A 23,455-nucleotide genomic window follows, 5' to 3' on the forward strand; every position below is an offset into this window, starting at 1 on the left:
CAAGTCGAGGTGGATTGCACTGTAGAGTTCTGGAAGGTGATACACTCCTGTGATATACTGAAGTATATTCCCACATGGTGATTGCACAGAACACCCACTCAAAGAATAACAGTTACAGACAAATAATTTTGTTTATTGCAAGTCCCTCTTAGTATTATTGTAAATTTATACTAATTAACAATTTACTGTAGAAACGAAGAGCTTCCTGTGTTTTGATAATCTGCTCAGAGATGGTAATTGGTATTTAAAATATTTTTATGAACAATATAAATAGCATGAATCAATTCTATTGGTCTCTGCTTACATGAGGGTGAAGTAATGCTAGTTTTCAGCGTCTGGATAAAGTCAGAGAACCTTCTTAATAGTAATTGCTTTGAATTAATCTTGTAATCAAAATTATCTTTAATGCATTATGTGATACTAGTGTAAACCCCGTGTCACCATGGCTGCTAGTAGTCTGAGAATGATTGGATGAAAATATATTTGGCCGTTTCCCTTGCAACTGGAACAACTTTATACAGGATCCACTAATGTAATTTTTTAAATAAACTGATTTATTAAATTTAAAATAAAGTTTTAAAAGAAATCTACTGTAATACTTCTGGAAAGACAACGTTAGGAGTAAATGTGAAGTCATTTTTATATTGTCCGGTGTCAATGTTCAGTGTCAATAACTTGAACTTTGATGTTGGAGAGGCGACTAACTCTTGAGAAAGCAACATATAATTGTCCATTTCTTTTGCGACAATCATGTGATGTCAGATCAGCCGCTGTTTGGCACGAAGCAAGTAAACCAGCACTAAACTGTAGAGGAATAGGAGACTGTTTAGTATGGAGCAAATAAACATATTGTTTTGCTATTAAAGTTTGACCTTTGAACTTTTTTGAAGTTTCAAATTTTTTTGCACTTCTATATGGATCAAACTTCAGTTTAAAAAAATGAGCAAAATCAGTCTGGTAGATCTCTAGTAATAAGCGTTCCACTAACATATTCTTATATAGATTAAACCATTTATAGTACAATGTATATCACTATAACATCTGTGTAGTCATTGTCTAAAAAGTTTGTTTGAAACTGTTTTACTTGGACACGATTGTTAAAAGTGTTAAATCTATGATATTTTCAAACTTTTTTTTATATAATTCTAAATAATTCTTACTGAGACATCTTGCTTTGTCACTACTACTATACAAAACTAGTAGAATATAGATTTTGAGATCTTGAGAATATAAATCTTTGGGTGTTATTTATATACGGTATGTGAAAACAGGAATGCTATTAATGGTTATTCATTTTCCTCAAGGGAGATGCACAAGCTTTCTCCATATCAGGACATTCTCCTTAGGAGACATGTGTGAGCTACCAATTTGAATATTAATGATATAAACATAGATCTAAGAAGCACAGCTTATTTGTGCATATAATTAACAACTAAAATCTTTCCATTATTTGTTTTTGTTTTCATTTTGATACTATGTTTTGGAAAGAGACTTGATTTTACTGAAATTAATAGGATCAGTTTAACTGAGAGCGACTGACATGTACATTGTATATAGTATACATGGATTTCTACATAGCAATTTCTGCATAGTTATCCTCACAGCACATTAAATATTTTGTACTAAAATACGAATTCCTTAATATTTTTAAATGCTGGATAACTTTTATTTCCCCCTCTTTCTCTTAAGCATGGTGTCATTGCTACAGAAGATGAAGAGTATTTTATTGAGCCTCTAAGAAACATAACTGAAAATTTGAATAATTTTAGTTATGAAAGTGGTCATCCTCATGTTATTTACAAAAAGTCTGCCATGTACCATCGACTCTTCTATGACCACACCCACTGTGGTGTCTCAGGTAAATAATCTAGAACTCGAGTCATAGTTTCATTCCCCCCCCTTTTTTTTATCAAAAATGCTTGGGCTATTTCTGTTCTCTTTCAAAGGAAAATATAACCTAGGATTCTATTACAGTAAGTTTAATGTTATCAGGCCTTTTTTATATACATTGTGCTACAATATATAAAATGTCTTTCAGAAAATCTAGCACAAATAAAACGTTTTATATGAAATCAGGCAGAATAATGTTTTTAAATAAAATTTAAGACATATAATGTTTATTAAAAGACGGGGTTTAATTTCTTTTTGCTGTAAACAAAAACTAGATTCATTCAGTAATTTTAAATAATATAAGTATAAAACAGATGTACACAAAAATGTTAATATAATAACCCATTTGATGTCATTAATTATTTTGATTTCTAGAAAACTCCACAGGAAGCAGTAAACCTTGGTTGTTGAATGCTTTCCCAACTTTATTTCCAGTTAATCAAACATTAAGTAGTCACCATCGACTGAAGAGATCAATAAGCACTGAACGTTTTGTGGAGACGCTGATAGTAGCAGACAAAATGATGGTGGGATACCATGGTCGCAAAGATATTGAGCATTATATTTTGAGTGTCATGAATATTGTAAGTTTGATCCCTCTATATGTTAATGTTAAATCATTTTAATATTGTGGGCATTAATGATATTAGATTGAAAAACGAAGAATGTATGAAAACCAGTTGGGCATCACTTATTGGGCTTTTACTGGGAAGTGACTCATTGTACTAATTTCTCTTGCAATGTTTCTAGTAAAGTCTGGACAGACATTGTATTAGAAACACTGCCTGAACAAGCTTTCTCTTAGAAATGGCTGACACAGTTAGTTGATACCAAATAGATCCACTTACAGGTAGACATCAAAGTTAGCGGCTTCAGTTGGTAAAACATAAGTTGCTTCTGCTTTAGTTTCACACTTGGGGGGAAACTACTGCTTTCCTTTTATCAGTGCTGGATATTGGTCACAACCCTTGTACTATTTAATTATTTATTTATTTTATTACATTTATATCCTGACTTTTTCCCTGCAAGGAATCCAAGGCAGCATACATAATCCTCCTCTTTTCCATTTTATCCTCACAACAACAACCCTGTGAGGTAGGTTGGGCTGAGAGTCTGTGACTGGCCCAAAGTCACCCAGTGGGTTTCCATGGCCAAGTGGGGACTAGAACCCTGATCTCCCAACTCCCAGTTCAACACTTTAGCCACTACACCACACTGTAGTAAGGTAGCAATAGCTATTGTTTAAGAAATGCCAGAGACTGCTGTATCTTAAAGTGTAGCTATTTATTAACTACAAATTAGAGAACAGTTCTAACAAAGTCACTAGCGCAGGCTTCTTTTTCTTGTGCTTTAGTTCTTTTGCTTCAAGTTTTACTTTCCAATCTAAGGCATTGTCTCTCAGTCTCTACTGAGGGTAACATTTCACTACATTTCCTCTGATTTGATTTCTAAACTTTGTGAAACCCAACAACTGAACTAATTTTTTTAAACTCCTGTTAAGAACATCCCAACCTTGAGGTGATGAGTAAGTTATCAATCTCCTTTAATTAGCATTTGGTATCATTCTGCTCCACAGCCAGTTGCTATTTCTATCGATACAATAATCTATGTAGCATACAGATTTCCTGATCACTCTGCCTCTGGAAGTCCCTGTCTCCATTGGCACCTTGACCAAATCTTTGCAGTTTATCAGTGGTACTAAAGGTTTATGCTCGGTATAGAATGCGAAGGATTCTAATCTGTAGAGGTACTTTGAGAATCTTTCACATGGCCAGACTGCTTCCAGACATTCCTTTTCATTTGAGCATTACAGGACACTTCAATAGGCCACTGGCTTTAACTCATAAGAACGCAAGAAGTGCCATGCTGGATCAGACCGAGGGTCCATCTAGTCCAGCACTCTGTTCACACAGTGGCTAACCAGCTGTCGACCAGAGACCAACAAAGCAGGCCATGGTGCAACAGCACCCTCCCACCCATGTTTCCCAGCAACTGGTGCACACAGGTTTACTGCCTCGGATACTGGAGGTAGCACATAACCATCAGGGCTGGTAGCCATTGATAGCCTTCTCCTTCAGGAATTTATCCAACCCCCTTTTAAAGCCATCCAAATCGGTAGCCACCACTACATCTTGTGGTAGTGAAGTCCATAATTTAACTATGCACTTTGTGAAGAAGTTTGTTGTTGTTGTTTATTCATTCAGTCGCTTCCGACTCTTCGTGACTTCATGGACCAGCCCACGCCAGAGCTTTCTGTCGACCGTTGCCACCCCTAGCTCCCCCAAGGTCAAGTCTGTCACCTCCAGGATATCATCCATCCATCTTGCCCTTGGTCGGCCCCTCTTCCTTTTGCCTTCCACTTTCCCTAGCATCAGCCTCTTCTCCAGGGTATCCTGTCTTCTCATTATGTGGCCAAAGTACTTCAGTTTTGCCTTTAATACCATTCCCTCAAGTGATCAGTCTGGCTTTATTTCCTGGAGTATGGACTGGTTTGATCTTCTTGCAGTCCAAGGCACTCTCAGAATTTCCCTCCAACACCACAGTTCAAAAGCATCTATCTTCCTTCGCTCAGCTTTCCTTATGGTCCAGCTCTCACAGCCATAGGTTACTATGGGGAATACCATTGCTTTAACTATGCGGACCTTTGTTGTCAGTGTGGTGTCTCTGCTCTTAACTATTTCATCAAGATTTGTCATTGCTCTCCTCCCAAGGAGTAAACGTCTTCTGATTTCCTGGCTGCAGTCAGCGTCTGCAGTAATCTTTGCACCCAGAAATACAAAGTCTGTCACTGCCTCCACATTTTCTCCCTCTATTTGCCAGTTATCAATCAAGCTGGTTGCCATAATCTTGGTTTTTTTGAGGTTTAACTGCAACCCAGCTTTTGCACTTTCTTCTTTCACCTTCGTCATAAGGCTCCTCAGCTCCTCCTCGCTTTCAGCCATCAAAGTGGTGTCATCTGCATATCTGAGATTGTTAATGTTTCTTTCTGCGATTTTAACTCCAGTCTTGGATTCGTCAAGCCCAGCACGTCGCATGATGTGTTCTGCATACAAGTTGAATAGGTAAGGTGAGAGTATACAACCCTGCCGTACTCCTTTCCCAATCTTAAACCAGTCCGTTGTTCCGTGGTCTGTTCTTACCGTTGCTACTTGTTCATTATACAGATTCCTCAGGAGGCAGACAAGATGACTTGGTATCCCCATACCATCAAGAACTTGCTACAGTTTGTTATGATCCACACAGTCAAAGGCTTTAGAATAGTCAATAAAACAGAAATAGATGTTTTTCTGGAACTCCCTGGCTTTCTCCATTATCCAGCGGATATTGGCAATTTGGTCTCTAGTTCCTCTGCCTTTTCTAAACCCCGCTTGTACAATTCTCGCTCCATGAATTGCTGGAGTCTACCTTGCAGGTTCTTGAGCATTACCTTGCTGGCATGTGAAATAAGTGCCACTGTCCGATAGTTTGAACATTCTTTAGTGTTTCCCTTTTTTGGTATGGGGATATAAGTTGATTTTTTCCAGTCTGATGGCTATTCTTGTGTTTTCCAAATTTGCTGGCATATGGCATGCATCACCTTGACAGCATCATCTTGCAATATTTTAAACAGTTCAGCTGGGATACCGTCGTCTCCTGCTGCCTTGTTATTAGCAATGCTTCTTAAGGCCCATTCAACCTCACTCTTCAGGATGTCTGGCTCTAACTCACTGACCACACCGTCTGAGCTATCCCCGATATTATTATCCTTCCTATACAGATCTTCCATATATTCTTGCCACCTTTTCTTGATCTCTTCTGTTTCTGCTAGGTCCTTGCCATCTTTGTTTTTGATCATACCCATTTTTGCCTGGAATTTACCTACGATGTTTCTAATTTTCTGGAAGAGGTCTCTTGACCTTCCTATTCTATTGTCTTCTTCCACTTCCGCGCATTGCTTGTTTAAAAATAATTCCTTATCTCTTCTGGCTAACTTCTGGAATTTTGCATTTAATTGGGCATATCTCCCCCTATCACTGTTGCCTTTTGCTTTCCTTCTTTCTTGGGCTACTTCCAGTGTCTCAGCAGACAGCCATCTTGCCTTCTTGGTTTTCTTTTTCTTTGGGACATTAGTGTGAAGAAGTACTTCCTTTTATTTGTCCTGAATCTCCCACCCATCAGCTTCATAGGATGACCCTGGGTTCTGTGTTTTTGAGGGAGAAAAATGTCTCCCTAGCCACATTCTCCACACTATGCATAATTTTGTACACCTCTATCATGTCTCCCCTTAGCCTCCTTTATTCCAAACTAAACAATCCCAGCTGTTGTAACCTTACCTCATAGGTGATATTCTCCAACCCCTTAATCATATTAGTTGCCCTTTTCTGCACTGTTTCCAGCTCTATAATATATATTTTTAGGTATGGTGACCAGAACTAAGTGTGGTCACACCATAGCTTTGTGTAAAGGCAGTATGATAAATGCAGTTTTATTCTAAATTCCTTTTCTTATAATGCCACACACTGGGTTGACATTTTCATCAAACTGTCCACCATAACCCCAATATTTCTTTCTTGTCCGCTCACTGCTAGGTAAGATCCCATCAGGTTAAGCTTGAATATGAGGTTTTTTTGCCCAATGCGCATCACTTTACACTTGCTTACATTGAACCACATCTGCCATTTGGATGCCCACTCTCCCAGCTTGGAGAGATCCCTTTGGAGCTCTTCACAATCCCTTTGTATTTTAACAATGTTAAATAATTTGGAGTCATCGGCAAACTTGGCCACTTTACTCCTCAATCCTAATTCCAGATTATTTATGAACAAGTTGAAAAGAATTGGTCCCAATACCAATCCTTGTGGGACCACACTATTTACTTCCCTTCAACAGGAGAATTGACCATTTATTCTTACTCTCTGCTTTCTGATCTTTAACGAGTTACTGATCCATAAGAGGACCTCTCCTCTTATTCCATGACTGCTAAATTTGGTCAGTAGTCTTTGGCGAGGGACTTTGTCAAAAGCCTTTTGGATCTCCGTCCTTTGTATTCCTGGATTAACATGCCTCTTAACCAGTAGCAGCTAGTATCAGTGGTTTTAACAGTATGTCCGTTGATATAAAATGCAAGTACTGGTGCCACTGTTAAAAGCTGTTTTACCTGAACAAAGGGTTTAGCTAGACCTAAGGATTGTCCCAGGCAAATGGAGGAGTTGTCTCTGCCTGCTTCCGGGATCCCCTGTGTGTCATTTGGATGCACAGGGATGATCCCGGGATGATCCCAGGATATAGGCCTGGTCTAGCCATGGCCATAGATTTCATCTTGTTTGAATCTCAGGCCTTAGTTAGACCAGCAGTTATTCCGGGCTGATACCTGGGATCGCCCCTGTGCGTCCAGATGACTCACAGGGGATCCCGGGATCAGGGAGGGATCATCCCTCCCTGGCCCCAGGATAAAGCCCTACACTTTGGGCCCAGTTTTTCCTGCAGGATTGCGAGCATGTGGCCCATTCCCGCAGCTTTTTTACTCGCACGGAGCTGGGAGCTGTGCCCATTGGGGCTAGGGTGGGGGGAGTGGGGAAATCATTTAAAAAAACAAAACAAAAGCCCTTACCTTTCTGCTCCTGCACTCGTGTGCAAAGGGCCCTTTAAGAAAATAATAAAAAAGGTGGGTGCAACGCCTCTCTTCTTGAGCTTGTCACGCCTTGTGTGTAAACGAGGGCGAGATCTCGCGTTATTCACAGTGCGAGATCTCCCCTCCAATCCCCCGGATTTTCAGGTAGGTCTAGCAAAGGCCTCAGTATCAAGCAATATTTGCCTTTAGCAGTTTATTTAAGGGGTGCAGTACCTATGTCAACTTTTGTACAAATCTGCCCAAATACGTATCATGCCTAAGAACCTTTTCAGCTCCACAGTAGATTCTGGGGTACTAATTTCTGAAATAATCTCCACCTTTTTAGGATCAGGGGTCACACCATGATCATCTGTGTGATGACCCAGATATGTCAGCTTCTGCTGTAAGAGGCACATGCTTTCATTCTTTTTTAAATCTGCAGTTTTTATTGTTGCTAAGACTTCGGGCAATCTTTCATTGTATTCTTCCTCAGTAAGGACATAAACTAAGATGTTGTTCATGTAAATGAACACTACACTCAGGTGTTGCATCAGATCTGTCATTTCCCTTTGAAACAACTCTGGTGTGCTAAACATCCCGAAGGTCAATCTGTTCAAGTAATGCCCCCCCCCCCCCCGAATGGAGTGATGAATGTCATTAATTTGGCACTGTCTGGATCCATTGCATTGGATCGAAACAGAGAGAACAAAAAATTGTGTTCTGTAATAATATATAGATGTGACAGGAAAAAAACCTGAATTATGTTCAAACCTCTGTTAATATTTGCCGAATTTTTTTGTCTGACTTTGTGCCTTTTCTTATTTTCTGGAGGTCAGGTTGCCAAACTTTACCGTGATTCCAGTCTAGGAAACGTTGTGAATATTATAGTGACTCGTTTAATAGTCCTCACAGAAGATCAGGTAAGAATGAGTTGTGACAGAAACCTCAGCTCTCTAAAGTATTTAATAATAATAATAATCATAATCATAATTATAATTATAATCTATTGTTTAGAAAAAGTGTTTGATAAAACTTCATCTGCAGTCATTTTGATCTTAAAATTAGTTGTGCTTAGAAAGGTATTCATTGAAAATATTTTTAAAGTTTTTTACCTGTATTTACTGAAAATTACTTATGTGGAAGATTTGAGTGCTAGAAACTTGTCGCAGCTTGTTTTGTCTTTCTTTATGTTGAAATTGTAAAGGCTGCTTTAAATATTACTTTCCCCACATAGTAATAATCTCTATGTGGGGAGGAAAAGGTTACGTTTGAAACTAATCTATAATTCTTACTTTTGACAAAACCATTATTGAAGTTTGAAATTAAATCTATAAGTTGTATACACAAAATAAACTGTAGGTCAGATTTAACACAGATAAAAATTGGCAAGAAGAAATTATTCCTAAAAATCACTGCTTCTAATTATAGATCATATTTAGACTTCAGAAGTCTTAACCACTGACCCTAGTAATTTGTTTGGAACATTTCTGGTATGCATGTTGTATTGCAGCCAAACTTGGAGATAAATCACCATGCAGACAAGTCCCTTGATAGCTTCTGTAAGTGGCAGAAATCCATTCTCTCTCACCAAAGTGATGGAAACACCATTCCAGAAAATGGAATTGCCCACCATGATAATGCGGTCCTTATTACTAGGTATGGTTTGTTGAAATTCTCTCATTTCTTTTCTTTTCTGTTTATTATTTATTTGTTTTCACATAAAAAAGCTGGAGTTGAAGTATTTGTAGTCATCATATACAGGGTAAAATATTGCTTATGTTTCACATTGTAATAAAATATTAAGTAGTACATCCAACTACTGTTTTCTATTCAGTAGTGGGAGAAGTATAAAGCTTACATGAAGCAAATGAATGTGATTGTGTATACTTTAGCACTTTTAGAAGTGAGCAAACCAACTGTCCAACTAAGGTATTTAAAATAAGTTAGAAAACATTGCAGCCAATAGAAATATTATTTCTCATACTTTTACTATTCTCCCTAAAGTTTAAGAGCTAAATATTATTTAACAAACTGTTAGGCAGCACAGATTACTGATGCTTCACTGATAGTTGCTGAATAATATTTGCAGCACCATTCTCTGTGTGGATCACAGTCACAATGCTTGCCCAAAAGCATCATGACTTGTATATCTTTTGCCATATCCCCTGATTTGGTGCAGAAGCAGGCATCAGTCTGAGGTAGCATTGCTTATGATCCTGGAGATAAAATAGCAGTACAGTATTGCATTGGCTGTGTGATTTAAAGTTGCAATTCTGTCCATACTTAGCTGCAGGACATTCCATTGAATTCTATAGGGAAATGCACAGCATGTTTGATGTATTTGACTCATTAGTGATGTACAAGCTTTTCATGTTCTTCGTGTGCTTTACGGGCTTCCAAACATGGAATTAAATAATTTTTCAAAAAGATTTTTGTTTTGGAGGATTTTAACTTAATAGTTTTTGCTTCAAAGTAATGCCAAAATATATGAGATTATTGTCAACACCATAGCTTTTCTTCAGTGATAAATAAGTAGAAATTACTGAACTACAAAAGAAGGCTGGTGTAAGAAGCCATTTCTGTTTTCTTATTTACTGTTCAGGATATTAACAATATTTTGCTGTTACTAATTCATTCTTTGGAATTGATATTCTGATCTTTATTAAGAATGTTCATGAAAAGAAATGGAAGGCTGGACAGGTAGAACACTATGGAAAGATTTAATCTTCAACTCCGCTTTTGTGCACCTTTATTAAATCTAGGCATGTAATAACTAGTTGAAGTGATAACTTAAAAAACCCCACCAAAACCCACCTGGTATCTGAAAGAGGGGGTGTTTGAATGGGCAACAAAATGGCAAATGAGATCAAGGGCTTTGCTAGACCTGCCGGTATAAGCCGGCGGGGCGGCAGCGCGCTGACGTTAGCGCGCGCCATCCAGGGTTCCACACGCAGGACACGCAGGGACGACGGAAGCCCTGCAGCGTCCGCCATTTTTTTTGTTTTGTTTAAAGGGGCCGTGTGCGGCCCGAAGACTCCGGAGAAGGTAAGGGTTTTTTTAAAAATGGGGGGGGGAGGATGGCAAGGGGGGATGGCAAGGGGGGAGGGCGGGTGAGAGAGCGCCGCGCGCCGCCGCTCGAGCAAGCAGGCGAGTGGCGCTTGCCCGGGCAAGGCCTGGCATGGGGCGGCATTGCCCGGGCAAGCGCTGCTCGCCTGCTTGCTCGGGCGGCGGCGCGCAGCGCTCTCTCACCTGCCCTCCCCCCTTGCCATCCCTCCTTGCCATCCTTCCCCCTGCCCCTCTCTTTCCCCCCCCCCCCGGGCCGATGGGCACAGCGCTCGTATGAGCGCTGTGCCAGGTCCGCGGCTTTCTGCGGCTACTCGTGAGTAAGCGAGTAGCCGCAAAAAGCCACGGAAGTAGCTAGACGTATCGCAGCCCCGGCCTGAGGCTGGGGCTGCAAAAAAAGCGCACCATAAGCGACTTTGCTTATGGCGCGTTAGAGGAGGCCTCAGTGCAGCCTGGGCCCGGATTCCCCTGTGCGTCATCTGGATGCACAGCAGGGCCCTCAGTGTAAGTGTAAAGTGATATCTATTGGGACAAAAAAATAATCCTAACTTTGATGAAGTCTGAACTGACAGTGTCAGAGATGTTAGCATCATGGTGGATAGCACAATTAAAACATTAACTCTGTGCAACGGCAATGATGAATAGGAAAGGGATTTAAAGTAAATGAAATTTAAAGCAATGAGAAAATGAATTCCTGGAGGAGAAGGCTATCAATGGCTACTAGTCCTGATGGCTATGTGCTCCTTCTAGTATCAGAGGCAGTAAGCCAATATACACCAGTTGCTGGGGAACATGTGTGGGAGAGTGTCCTACTTGTGGGTTCCTGGTTGGCCAGTGTGTGAACAGAGTGTTGGACTAGATGGACCCCTGGTCTGATCCAGCATGGCACTTCTTATGTTCTTCTGAATTAATTTTATTAAGAAGTCTTACAAAGATGTATTAAATAATTGATTGAATAGGTTGGTAATTCTTACTGATGGACAAGCTCTCTTCAGCTTAATTTTGAACAGGATCAGCAGTTACAAGCAGCAGGGGCAAAAACTCACAAATCTTGTTTTTTAAGAGTTCTAAATTGACTCATAATTTTGGTTTTACCAGATGATAATAAACCTGTATCTTGTTTTGTTTTGCTTTTTGGTTTACTAATCACAGCTCAGACAGGGCTTTTAAGCTATAGATGGTGAGCTATATCTTTCTCTGCCTTATAACAATACTTAATTTGATATTGTGTTGAATTTTTTTTGCAGTTCATTTTTTAGTTTTTAAATAGTTTATATGCATAACAATATATTAAATAAATGTGTTGTATTTTTATGGTTACCGTATGGTCAGAGATAATTTATCTTTTCTTGTTCTGATTATACTTCCATAAATAAAAAAGTTGATTTTACCATAAAAATAAATATAAATAACAATAACAATAAAGGATAGCAAACTATGTTATTTAATTTATATTTCATTTTTATCACCATTGTCATTGAGAGAATTCATGTCAGCTGTTGGGGGAGGATATTTATACATAGAGCCTGATATAGGAGGCAGGATATTATAAGACTGGAAATAATAGAATTGAAAGTACCAGAAGCCCATCTTATCTATCCCCTTGCCCTAATAAGAATTCTGTTGACATCCATGATCTGTAATGAGTGGCTATTTTTGAATATCAGCTTGATCCAGCACATGGGGCTGTACATGTTTACCAACAGAGGGTCTGGCTTGCACAACACTGAATCAATGGTTGGTGCTGTCAGCTTGACAGCATTGATTACCTGTTTAGAGGTGGTGAGAGGTTGATTCCAGGTTCCCTACCTCTTCAGAGAGGAGACAGATGCTGCTAAAGCTGACAGTGCTGACCATTTATTGGGATGCTGGGTGAATGCTGGTAGGATATGTATAGCAGCTCTGGCTGGGGCCCACCATACACATACCTTCTATTTTAAAAAGTGTTTTTAACCAATTACTTTATCTAGGAAATATTCATAGAAACAGAAGTTGAAAACACCAGTGCTGTTACCTACTTATATTTCATCTTAAATGAAATAGCAGGAGTTTGACAGTTGAAAGCATACATTTCAAGTATAGGGCAAGCATGTTTTTAGATTTGAGTAGTAACAAATCTTGAGGCAAGCCATTTATAGTCTGAAATTTGAAAGGATTTACCATGTAGTGCAAATGTTTTGCATATTCTAATGTGAATGAATAGCATTATGGATACATTTCTTGGCTCTATTCTCAAAACTCTTCAGACTATTAAAACTTTCCAAATAAAGCAAATAAAAAATACAGGAAACCAGAGTACTTAAATATCTAGTCATAACTGTGGGTAATACAAGGTTCAAAGAAAATGTACTTGCCTTCTTCTGTGGTATTGATAACTATGAATAATATAATATTAAAAGTGACATTTGTATTCAGTGTAGTTTAAATTTGAGATTTATGTTTTAATTAGGTTTTACAAAACCGAATATTCCCTTCTTTGGATATAAGCAGAAATCCTGTTCCTTGAGGCTAGGAGGCAGAAAATTGAAGTTGACCTTACACACAAAAAGAAACAGCTGTCTCTTCAGAACTGCCTGTTTGATCTTATCATTCTTATGTCTGCCTTTAACCTTAATTTTAATTTCCTTCTCTTTTCTTCTCCCTTCCCTCTTTACAGCTAGTTGAGTTATATGCAGGTGCTTTGGTTTAAACACCAGAAGTGCAGGGTTGGAGGAAAGAGCACTGACCCCTGGGGAAGCCATGCCTAGGCACAGCTCATACTCTTCTCCCTGGGAAAGGAATGTTTGTCCTTCATTTCTCTGCACCATTTTGACTACTGGAGCCCATCTGCTCAAATCTCCTTATAGTGGTCAGAACAGCTGTTTGGGGGAGAGCATGGCGATTTTCCTGAACTTTCCCTCTCAGTCATGGCCACCATCTTGCTCATAGTTGGAGTCAGGGATTTGATACAGTAACCATCCAACTCTCAAAGTTTGCCTAAAGTGAGTCTTGGGGGAGGCATTCTTAATACTCTAGTAATAAATAAAGTTCATCCACTGAACTGTTCCAGAGTGAACTAAAGAGTTATCAGAGGATTCTAAACTGCCCCCTCGGGTTCAGCAACCACCCCTGCAGCATTATCCTATACTTTGCTGATGCTAGAAACTTTTAGTGATGCAATGCCTTGAGGCCATCTCTCCCAATCTCAGTATTTTTCTGATTCTATATATCTATAATCTATATCTTTGTATACATGCGTGTGGGCACAGGTGCACACACAATGTGGAATAGTAGCCCTCCCTCTACACAATCAACATAACAGAGACTCGAACTACAAGCTAATTATGACTTTAATGATGGTAATGGCAAGCTTTTCCACAATATAGATTGAGTGAAACGCAAAGACTGCCCTAGGGCGTAAATAGCTAATCAACTCTCAGAGAAAGGATTGTAGCCCCTGTAACACAAATCCTAAGGTAGGAAACCTAGAAAACTGAAATAACAACATAGTTCTTGCTACAAAGGTAGAAAGACGCATTATAGGGAAAGGTTATTTTCCCACTCCTCTTGCTTCAGGCTCTAGGGCAGAGGTGGGCAACATCGGGAGAACGGAGGCTATTTTTGCCCCCTCCTGGGCCTCACTTCCAGCACTGATGTAAGCCCCCAACTCATTTCGCAGTGATATTTGGTGGCAAGCCACTCCATATGACTAAAACAGCCACATTTAGCTTGAAAACAAGCTATATGTGACCATTTTAGCTTTCCATAGCAAAAAAAACAACAACCTAATTTTTTGTCATTGCTACATGTGTGCTGCATGTTTCCCACTCATGCTCTAGGGATTGTAGCGGAAGTCAAAATAGAAATATCCTTTGGGACTAAGATGGCCAATAACCTAACAAATGGACTGTATTTCCTTCCCAAGAACATTTCTAACTTTCAAGCTATTTTTAAGGTTCCTGTCCCTGTTGATGCCTTATCTTCTTCTACAACAGTCCAAATTGATTGTGGCGCTCCCCAATGACAGAAGGCAGAAAATTGCTTTTAGAAAAAGGTTTGACACTGCTGCATCTGTCATCAAGTAATCAGTCCTTTGATAGTAGCCTCTACTCTTGCCAAGGCAGTATTCCTTTGGGCTAGCCAACTTTAAGACTTTATCTATGACTTTGCTCCTGAATAAATTCAGGAAATTGTCCTTGGGTTCTGACTTCACAATAGATGCATCCCAGAATGCCCTTAAATTCTAAGAATTTAATACTATTACATATTGTAGCATCTGGCAAAAACATGGGGAGCACTCCTGATATCACATCTTGAGGGGCCTCCTTCATGGTATCTATTTTCAAAAGATCCTGAATTGCTCCAGAGTATGAAGGAACATAGGGCATTTCTACACCTCCTGCCAATCAGGGAGGGAGGGGGGAGGATCTCATGATATGGTTATCGCAAAATCCTCCCCCGGTGTTCACACACGGTGTGCAATTTCCAGAAGGAAGGAGGACTTTGAGCCTGCCATATTTTTTTTAAAAAAAGACAGGACCTGGAGCGCACCTGCGCTTTAGCGCAAAAGAAGAAAAAAGTCATGACCCTGCTCCCCCCCCCACCTCCGACGGCCCTGGACTCTCCTGAACCTGTCTCCTTCCCTCTGATGTCCCCTGCTACTCGCGGGGAAGAGGGAAGAAACCAGGACAGCTGGCCACACCACCCGCGGTCCTCGGGATCATCCCAGGACCGCGGGAAAAAGCGAGAAAAAAGGGTATGGCAATATCCCAGGGAAATAGAAGGATCATCCCTCCCTGCTCCCAGGATCCCCTGTGTGTCATGTGGATGCAGAGGGACGATCTCGGGACGATCCCTGGGATATCGCCTGGTGTAGACATGCCCATGGATGAATCTCTAGATCAGGTTGTGTACAGAAACTTGGCTCAGAAGAGTGGACTGAATAGCCCCAAACAACTGTGTCCAGCGTGTATGATATAAGCTGCCCATCACTGTTCTGAAGACAGCTTTCTTCTACTTGCTAGGATACCTCAGAGCAATAGGCAGAGGTTTCTTGCTGCTGTTTAGACTGTCATCAAAGACTGTTTTAAGGAAACCACATTGTGAAATAGCTTTAAGCCAGTTTGGGAGCAACATATAGGTTTGTAGTTATGTCAATCTAAACTGGTGATCCGCCTTAGATATTCTGGCCTTACTCAACCATATGGAGGCACCCATCCATATTTCATTTCTTCCACCCTAACAAAAGTACCTCCACTTAACCTACAATAATTAACAGTATTAGTATTAGTATTAATATCTCTAGGCCTGACCTTGGCTCCTCAAGTCTTCTCCAAAATCTTGGTAACTCTAACTTCCCAAGTTAGTTACCAACACTAACTTGGTAACTTCACACTTTCAGGGGATCTGCGTTCATTTGTACTTGGACAACATTCTTATTAAGGCCATGTTATATGCTGTGACGTGACATAGTTGACATAGTGATATGATGATTCAAGATAGATGATTCCCTATTCCGGGCAGTTGGTGTTTAGTCTGTTCTGGATTGGGTTACACTTCCTCTGGAAGGTCAGGTTTATAGTTTGGGATTACCTCTTGATCAAACCTTGGGGCTCAGGTATCCTCAGTGGCATACCTCCAGTGGCATAGAGTACTTTTTATCAGTTTAGGCTGCTACGTCAGCTGCAATCTCTCATGGACATGGATAGATTAGCTGCAGTGATACATGCTCAGGTAACCTCCTGCTTAGACATGCTGTAATGTACAACACATTACAGTAGTCTAAACAGCAAGTAACTTGAGAATGAATCACTGCACCTAATCTATCCATATCCATGAGAGATTGTCCAGAAGTTTTAGCTGATTCAAAGTATGACTGTCAGGATTTTGATCAAGATGGCTTGTTGGGAATATATTTCACTAGTTTTGAATGATCTTCACTGGCTACCATTTTATTTCTGAGCTCTTTAACGTGCTGGTTTTGACCTTTAAAGATCTGTATTATATGGGATTCATGTATCTTAAATATTACATTGTCCCTTACTAACTTGCCTGGATATTAAGTTCTTTTATTGAGGCCCTCCTCAGGATGTTTCTATCATCTTTCACTGACTTTTACAGAGGGCCCAGATGACATTGTGATCCATTTGTAATCATTCATTCATTCCATTTCTGTAGCCAAAACTCTCTTACAAAGATTAAAACATTAAAATTATAATACAATAACATAATATAAAAACCATTTACATAGTGTATGTGTGTGTACACACATATACACATAATTTTAACAATCAACAATAAGAAATCCCAGAGTGTAATTAAAAAGCTTATCATATGCTGTCAAATACCTGGGAGTAGAAGGACTGAACCTGGTGCCGAAAATGTGACAATGTTGGCACCAAGCAACTTCACTGGGGAGAGTATTCCATAACTGGGAAACGACCACTGAGAAGGCTCTCTGTTTTGTTGCCATTCTCCAAACCTCCCTTGGAGAAGCTGTTGGAGAATGGCCTCAAGATTATGATCATAGAGTACGGAGAAGTTCATACTGGGAGCAGCACTCCATCAGATAGTATGGTTTTGAGCCATGTAAGGCTTTATAGGTCAAAACCAGCAGTGGCCCATGCTGGTTGGACTCAGAAACATACAGCCAGCCAGTGCAGGTGGACCAGAATTGTTGTTACATGTTCAGACCTTCTGGTTCCTGATGTCAATCTGATTACTAGATTTTGCACAAGCTGCAGCTTCTGAACTGTCTTCAAAGGCAGCTCTATGTAAAGTGCATTGCAGTAATTTAATGAAGGTTAATCAGCCTATGCTTTCCTATTGCTATACCTGTCTTTTTTCAAAGCACAAAAACATCTGGTAAGGAGAGAAAGAATGGAACAGCAAGTATTTTTCAGCAGGTGTGGACAGGCAATTGTGCAATTGAGACAGGGTGAGAGGAGTTGCTGTTGAGTCAAATGGATGATGTGTTAAAGATGCCCTCCATTCTCTGCAGCTTGTCATGCATTCCAGTTGCAAAGCCATTTCGTGTCTTGCAAAACAAGTGCTGTCCCTTCTCCCAAGGTTTCTCCAAGCTTACAAAGCATGGACAGATCCCACTGAATACATCGAGTAAATATGTGTAGGATCTGGTTGTATGGCTGCAGTCTTCTTACTGGCACATTATTATTATTATTATTATTATTATTATTATTATTATTATTAATTCAGAATGTCACTGTGCTGGAATAGGGACACTGAAATGAGCAAGACCTGCCTGTTTTTTTAAAAAAAAAATATTTACAAATATAAAAACTTAAATATTAACATAACACAGAAACCATACATGCAAGGAATAATAGATTATATATGCTTTTTTATATATATTCTTTTTTAAAAAGAAAAATTAAATGCTACGCAAGCCACACACAGTACAAATTATTTAACATTGGTTATTAGGCAGTTTTAAAAGAAAACTAATTAATTGGGAGGATAGATCCCTAATCAAAGATATTTATTTTAATTATTATATTTTCTCCAGAGAAACTATTGTAACCATAAGCTGTTAAAGGCAGTTGGAACCTGTGCTGATGCTGCTGTTTTTCTTGTGTGTGTAATAAAACACGACCATTCTGTAGCAAAACTGTCTTTTTTCTTTTGTCCTCTTAATAACCTCAAACGTTGCATATGTTTCTCTGAGAGTGCTATTTCCCATACTATACCGTACCACTTCCTTATATTTAATCCTTTTGCCTCCTTCCAGCATTTAGCTATCAGCATAAGTGCTGCTATTAAGAGATATTTAATTTGCTTTTTGTGTAATATAGTTTGGTTTTATTAAGTATTGCCAATTCTGGTGTTTTTATTACTGTTGTTTCCATTATGGTAGATATTTCTTTAAAAATCTTGGTCCAAAATCTTTGAATACATTCACAAGACCTGCCTATTTTTATTAAAAATAAAGAGACAGGGATGTAAAACGGCCATCAAGATTGTCTATTTCAACTGCTGACTTCCTTTCTCCCTTTGCTGAAACATGGTTTGGACATAATAAAAGCACCCCCTTCTAATGTCACAAGAAAGGGGTGGGGTTAAGAATGTAATGAAATTCTGCAGTTTTCTTGTCCGGTTGTGTAACAATTTAGAGCAAAGAAATGGACTTTTATAGAAAATAGCTTAAGATTTTTACAGTTAAATATATACTTCCAGATACAGCAAGGAATTTCATTGTGTGCAAAGAGGTTTCCAAATGTAAAATGTTCCTTTGGATCTGATTCTGCATGCCTTAAAATGCTTTGTGGAGGATTGTGGGAAATCTGGCTCCAGCACCCTGGAATGCACATGCATTTTTCCTGAACTGCATATGCACCCTCCAAAAAGATTATTAGTGCAGTTGGTGTGAGAGGAATGGTACCCATTTCCATTTCTTCTTTTGGAAGGTGATTGGTGTCCCCAATTTTGACAGTATCAACCATCTGTTAGCAGTGGAGGAAGTCCTTTTATCATGTTCACTACTGCATGCAGTGAACATGATTATGGCAGGCACAAACCATTTTGTTAGCCAAAATAGAAAGTAATCTCTTATGTCTTGCCTATGTCACTTAGCTAAACAAGTGTACTACAGGCTGAAAAACCACTTAGAAAGCTCTTTGGAAATTTAATTATCTACTTTTTAAAAAATAAAGTAGTCTTCACATGTGTATTTCAAAATTGTGTACTATTTTAAAAAAAATGTTTCTGCTGACTGTTAATTGTTAGGAGTGTTGCGTCAGAGATGTGCCAAAAATCTGTTTTACATTCGATTAGATGAGGTGAATCTTCTTAAACTCATGTCAAAAACAAAAGAAAAAAAAAATAAGAACCTGCTATCCTTAAAATGGTCCATCACCCAAGACCATGTTTTTTAATGGGCATCGTGCCAGGAGAGCAGTTGGATGATTAGAGTGCTTGCACCCAGCAATTGCTCTTTTATATATACATACTTTTTTGTTTAACTCTGAAGATTAAATGTCACTATTTCTCAGTGTGAGTAAATGTTAATAACATGATGCCAAAATGATGCTGGCTAAACATAGAAAATTGCATTATACCCAATACAAAACTGCCTAACATTGAAAAAAAGTGTCTACTAGGACATAGTTCATATAAAGTCAGGTAAGGGAGAAGGCGCTCTCTCGGGTATCCTGGTCCCAAGTTTTTTAGGGCTTTGTACAGTAGTACTAGAACCTTAAACCTGGCCTGGCAGCCAGTGCAATTCCCTACATGCTGAAAATAGGCAGCTACCAACAACAGCAGAGGTGCTGCATTCTGCGCTAGCTCCAGCTTCTAGAGCAGCCTTAAGGGCAGCCCCACATAGAACACATTACAGTAATCCAGTCTTAAGGTTACTAATGCCTGTACCATGTCCAGAAGAGGCTGTAGATGGCAAGTCAGCCAAAGCTGGTAAAAGACACTCTGAGCTACCATGCTTACTTGGGCCTCCAGCAAAAATGACCATGATCTTACAGAGGGAGTGCAATCCCATCCAGAACAGTCAATGACCCTATCTCGCAGACTCAGGAACCACTCACCAACAGGGCTTCCATCTTGCCAGGATTCAGCTCCAGTTAATTTGCCTTCATCCAGCCCATTACTGCGTTTAGGCACTGGTCCAGGACTTGCACAGCCTCTCCTGATTCAGAGAGAACTTACTGGCAATCAGATCCAGAGTTTTTTGTATTCTATGAAAATGAGATTAATTTCTCTCACCGTATTTATAAACCTCTAACGTATCCCTCCTGCGTCTTCCACCACATAAACTGAAATGTGCTCCAATCCCCCTTTATGTGCCTTTTAAAAAATCTCTCTGATAATATTTTTGAAACGGGGTGATTAGAACTGTACTCAGTGAACTCTTCTATACTAGTCATTCCCCACTCATGGTTGTTTACAGGTTCTTTCGTTGATGTTGTGACCTTCCAGCTTTGCTTCTGTTTGTAAACAGCACTTTCTGTGAGTGTTTTTAGAGCAAGGAAAATGGGGTATTATTTCTGATGGATAGATAAAGTGTGATTTTCTCTTGTGTATTTGCACTATTCCTCTTTTCTATAATGCTACCTAGAGGTTATGTAGCAGAAAAGCAGGAAAGGAAACGCTCCTTGTATTGTGCTCGGATCTCAATTCTGCAACGAAACTGAAAGAAAATGTAGCAGATTAACAACCTTACGTAGAAAAACCCAGTATTTCAAAAGTAGTTGCCTTAGAGATTTAAACATTTCTAGGAATACATTTACCTTTTCACTATCACAGTACATAGTATATTTACACAGTATATTTACATTTGCTGTACACCACAACCTTATGATCTCTTTCCTGGATAGTAACAAAACAATCAACATATGTATGAAGCTAAATGTTTTGCTTCAGTGGACAGTGCAGAAAAGGGCAACTAAAATGATCAAGGGGTTGGAGCATCACCCCTATAAAGGAAGGTTACAACAGCTGGGACTGTTTAGCTTGGAAAAAGGAGGCTTGGTGTGGAGAATGTTTACTAACCAGGATCTTAAACTTGGAGGTTCTCCATTCTGGTTTAAACAAACTATTGGCCTTTTTCAAATGTGAAGATAAAGTATTGTTAGTATTAAACAGGAAACAAATATTTCTAATCCTCAGGTTGCATCAGGATTAACCTTTTGCAAGAGGAAGGGCTTTGCTAACAGAAGGTCCATCTGCCCCGTTTTGGGGGATTCCCACATACACAAATACAGCTTACCCGATTCAGCAGATCTCTGTGTAGCATTTTCAGTGGGCAGGGTGTGTGTGCGTGCGCACTTCTGTGGGAAAGGGGAGATGGGGAAGTCCACTTCCAGCTGTGTAAATCTGGATCCAATCCTCTTTATTGCAGCCATACTGAAGGAGGAACAGGAAATTGGGGAGAGTGCTCATGGTTGCTCATGGTTTAGTGTTGCATTTTACTATGGCCATTTTGTGTATTTAGGAAACAAGCACTAATCTTCCATTGTCCCAAGTAATTTTGAATATTTTAGAGTTATACAGCCTTGTGAGAAATTTAACACTTGTACTAACCTGATATCCCCATTCAGTATAACATTTTAATGGTATTAGAGCTGAAGTTGGAAGATTTTCCATGTTTTATTTCATAAAACATAGGCAATTTCTTTCTGTTGGTTGTAAGAAGATTAAACTCAGCCTTGTAAATAATTACCATACCCTGTTTTGGTTACCTGCTATTTTTCTTCATCTCCTCTTCTACCTGTCACTACCAGTACTTCTCTTGGATCAAGAAATCCAGGAAAAGCAGTCAGATGCATAACAAGAGACTAATCCAAATAAACCTTTTAAAAAACAAAAACAACCCTGCTAATTACTAGTCTCTTTAGTACAAACTTTTTTTAATGAAAGATAGCCAACATGTTTCTAGTCAGCAGGGAATTTAAATTATTTTTCTGAGATGCCTTTCCCTCTGCTTATCCAAATCAGGCTTAGAATGACCCAGGCGCCTTCCCTGCAACCATATTAGTATGCTGATGACACTGAGCTCTGTCTCTTGGGGACATCTGAACCAGGAGAGGTTGTGTACCAGCTTCTGGTCACAGTGATGTGTTGGATGAGGGCCAACAAACAATCTGAATCCCAAAAAGGTGGAGACTCAATGAATGTTCCCAGGTACAGGAATTGGACAGTTTTCTTATTCTAGATGAGGTCGCATTCCCTCATAAAGAACTGGTGGTAAGAAGCGCCTATTGTCAGCTTTGGTCAGTATGGCCACCTCTCCATTTGTCTGGAGAGGGAAAGCCTGGACACTGCAACCCATCAGTAACCTAACATTTAGGTTACTGTAATATGTTCGTTCTGGGGCCACCCTTTAGCTGGAGGCTGCAGTTGATGGAGAATGCAGTGGCCAGGATGCTACTTGGATGCCTGGCCATGCACATATTACACTGGTGTTGAATCAACTGCACTGGCTGCCTATACCAAGCATAAAGCTCTGAACAACTTGGGGCTTGATTACCTGGAAGATTGCCTTACTTAGAATATACTTGCCAAAGGAAGTGAGGCAGGTGGCTACTAGGAGGAGGGCTTTCTCCGCTGTGGCACCCCGGTTGTGGAACGAGCTCCCCAGAGAGGTCCGCCTGGCGCCTACACTGTACTCCTTTCGTCGCCAGCTGAAGACCTTTTTATTCACTCAGTATTTTAACACTTAATTTTAACTTAAATTTAAATTTTACTGTTTTAACTCTGTATTTTAATCCTATATCAACTTTGCTGTGTGGTTTTATCCTGGTTGCGCTTTTTATACTGTATTTCGTAATTGTGTTTTAACCTGTTGGGTGTTTTACTGTGGTTTTAATTTTTGTGAACCGCCCAGAGAGCTTCGGCTATTGGGCGGTATAAAAATGTAATGAATAAATAAATAAAAATAAAAAAATCATTAAGATCATTGGAAAAGGCTTTGCCGACAGCACCACAACCTGCAGATTGCCAACTGTTGACAACCTGGAAGCAGGCTTTCTCCATGGTGGCACTCCCTTTGTGCAATGCCCTCTCCCTTGGTATATAGGAGGTTCCAACTGTGGGATGTTTTAGGTGCCAGTTGAAGACCTTTCTTTTCATCCAGATCTTCCCTGAATGAGCTGCCTAGTTTGTTGACAGTTTTCTAATTTTTAATGTTTTAATGGGGAATTTTATCTTTTGATTTTAACTGTTTTGGGTTTTCTGTTTTTAAATGTTTTTACTGTGGATGTTTTGTATTTTAATTTTTTATGTTGTAATCTGCTTTCCGATATCTTTTTATTAGATATCTTCAAGCACTCTGTAAATGGATTAAATAATACATAAATAACTTATTTATGTATTATTCCATATAAAATAGAAAATCTTTTTTTTTTGCAGTGTGTATTTGGGTTTATTTTCAAACAAGTTGTACTTGATGTTATTTCTTACTGCTGT

The 23,455-nt window shown here is 39.4% G+C and overlaps 1 protein-coding gene across 3 annotated transcripts in view; it reads left to right on the plus strand.

Moving 5' to 3' along the window:
- Positions 1-23,455, plus strand: part of ADAMTS6 (ADAM metallopeptidase with thrombospondin type 1 motif 6) — a 194,104-nt gene that overhangs the window by 28,759 nt on the left and 141,890 nt on the right. For 2 of the 3 annotated variants that reach the window (XM_063128018.1, XM_063128020.1), the window contains exons 4-7: positions 1,690-1,858; positions 2,266-2,474; positions 8,317-8,400; positions 8,991-9,136. In XM_063128018.1, the coding sequence (XP_062984088.1) occupies positions 1,690-1,858; positions 2,266-2,474; positions 8,317-8,400; positions 8,991-9,136 (608 nt within the window). The remainder of the gene's footprint in view (positions 1-1,689; positions 1,859-2,265; positions 2,475-8,316; positions 8,401-8,990; positions 9,137-23,455) is intronic. The other variant, XM_063128019.1, reaches the window with a different exon arrangement.

The sequence above is a fragment of the Elgaria multicarinata genome, chromosome 6, assembly GCF_023053635.1.
Source record: "Elgaria multicarinata webbii isolate HBS135686 ecotype San Diego chromosome 6, rElgMul1.1.pri, whole genome shotgun sequence".
NCBI lineage: Eukaryota > Metazoa > Chordata > Lepidosauria > Squamata > Anguidae > Elgaria > Elgaria multicarinata.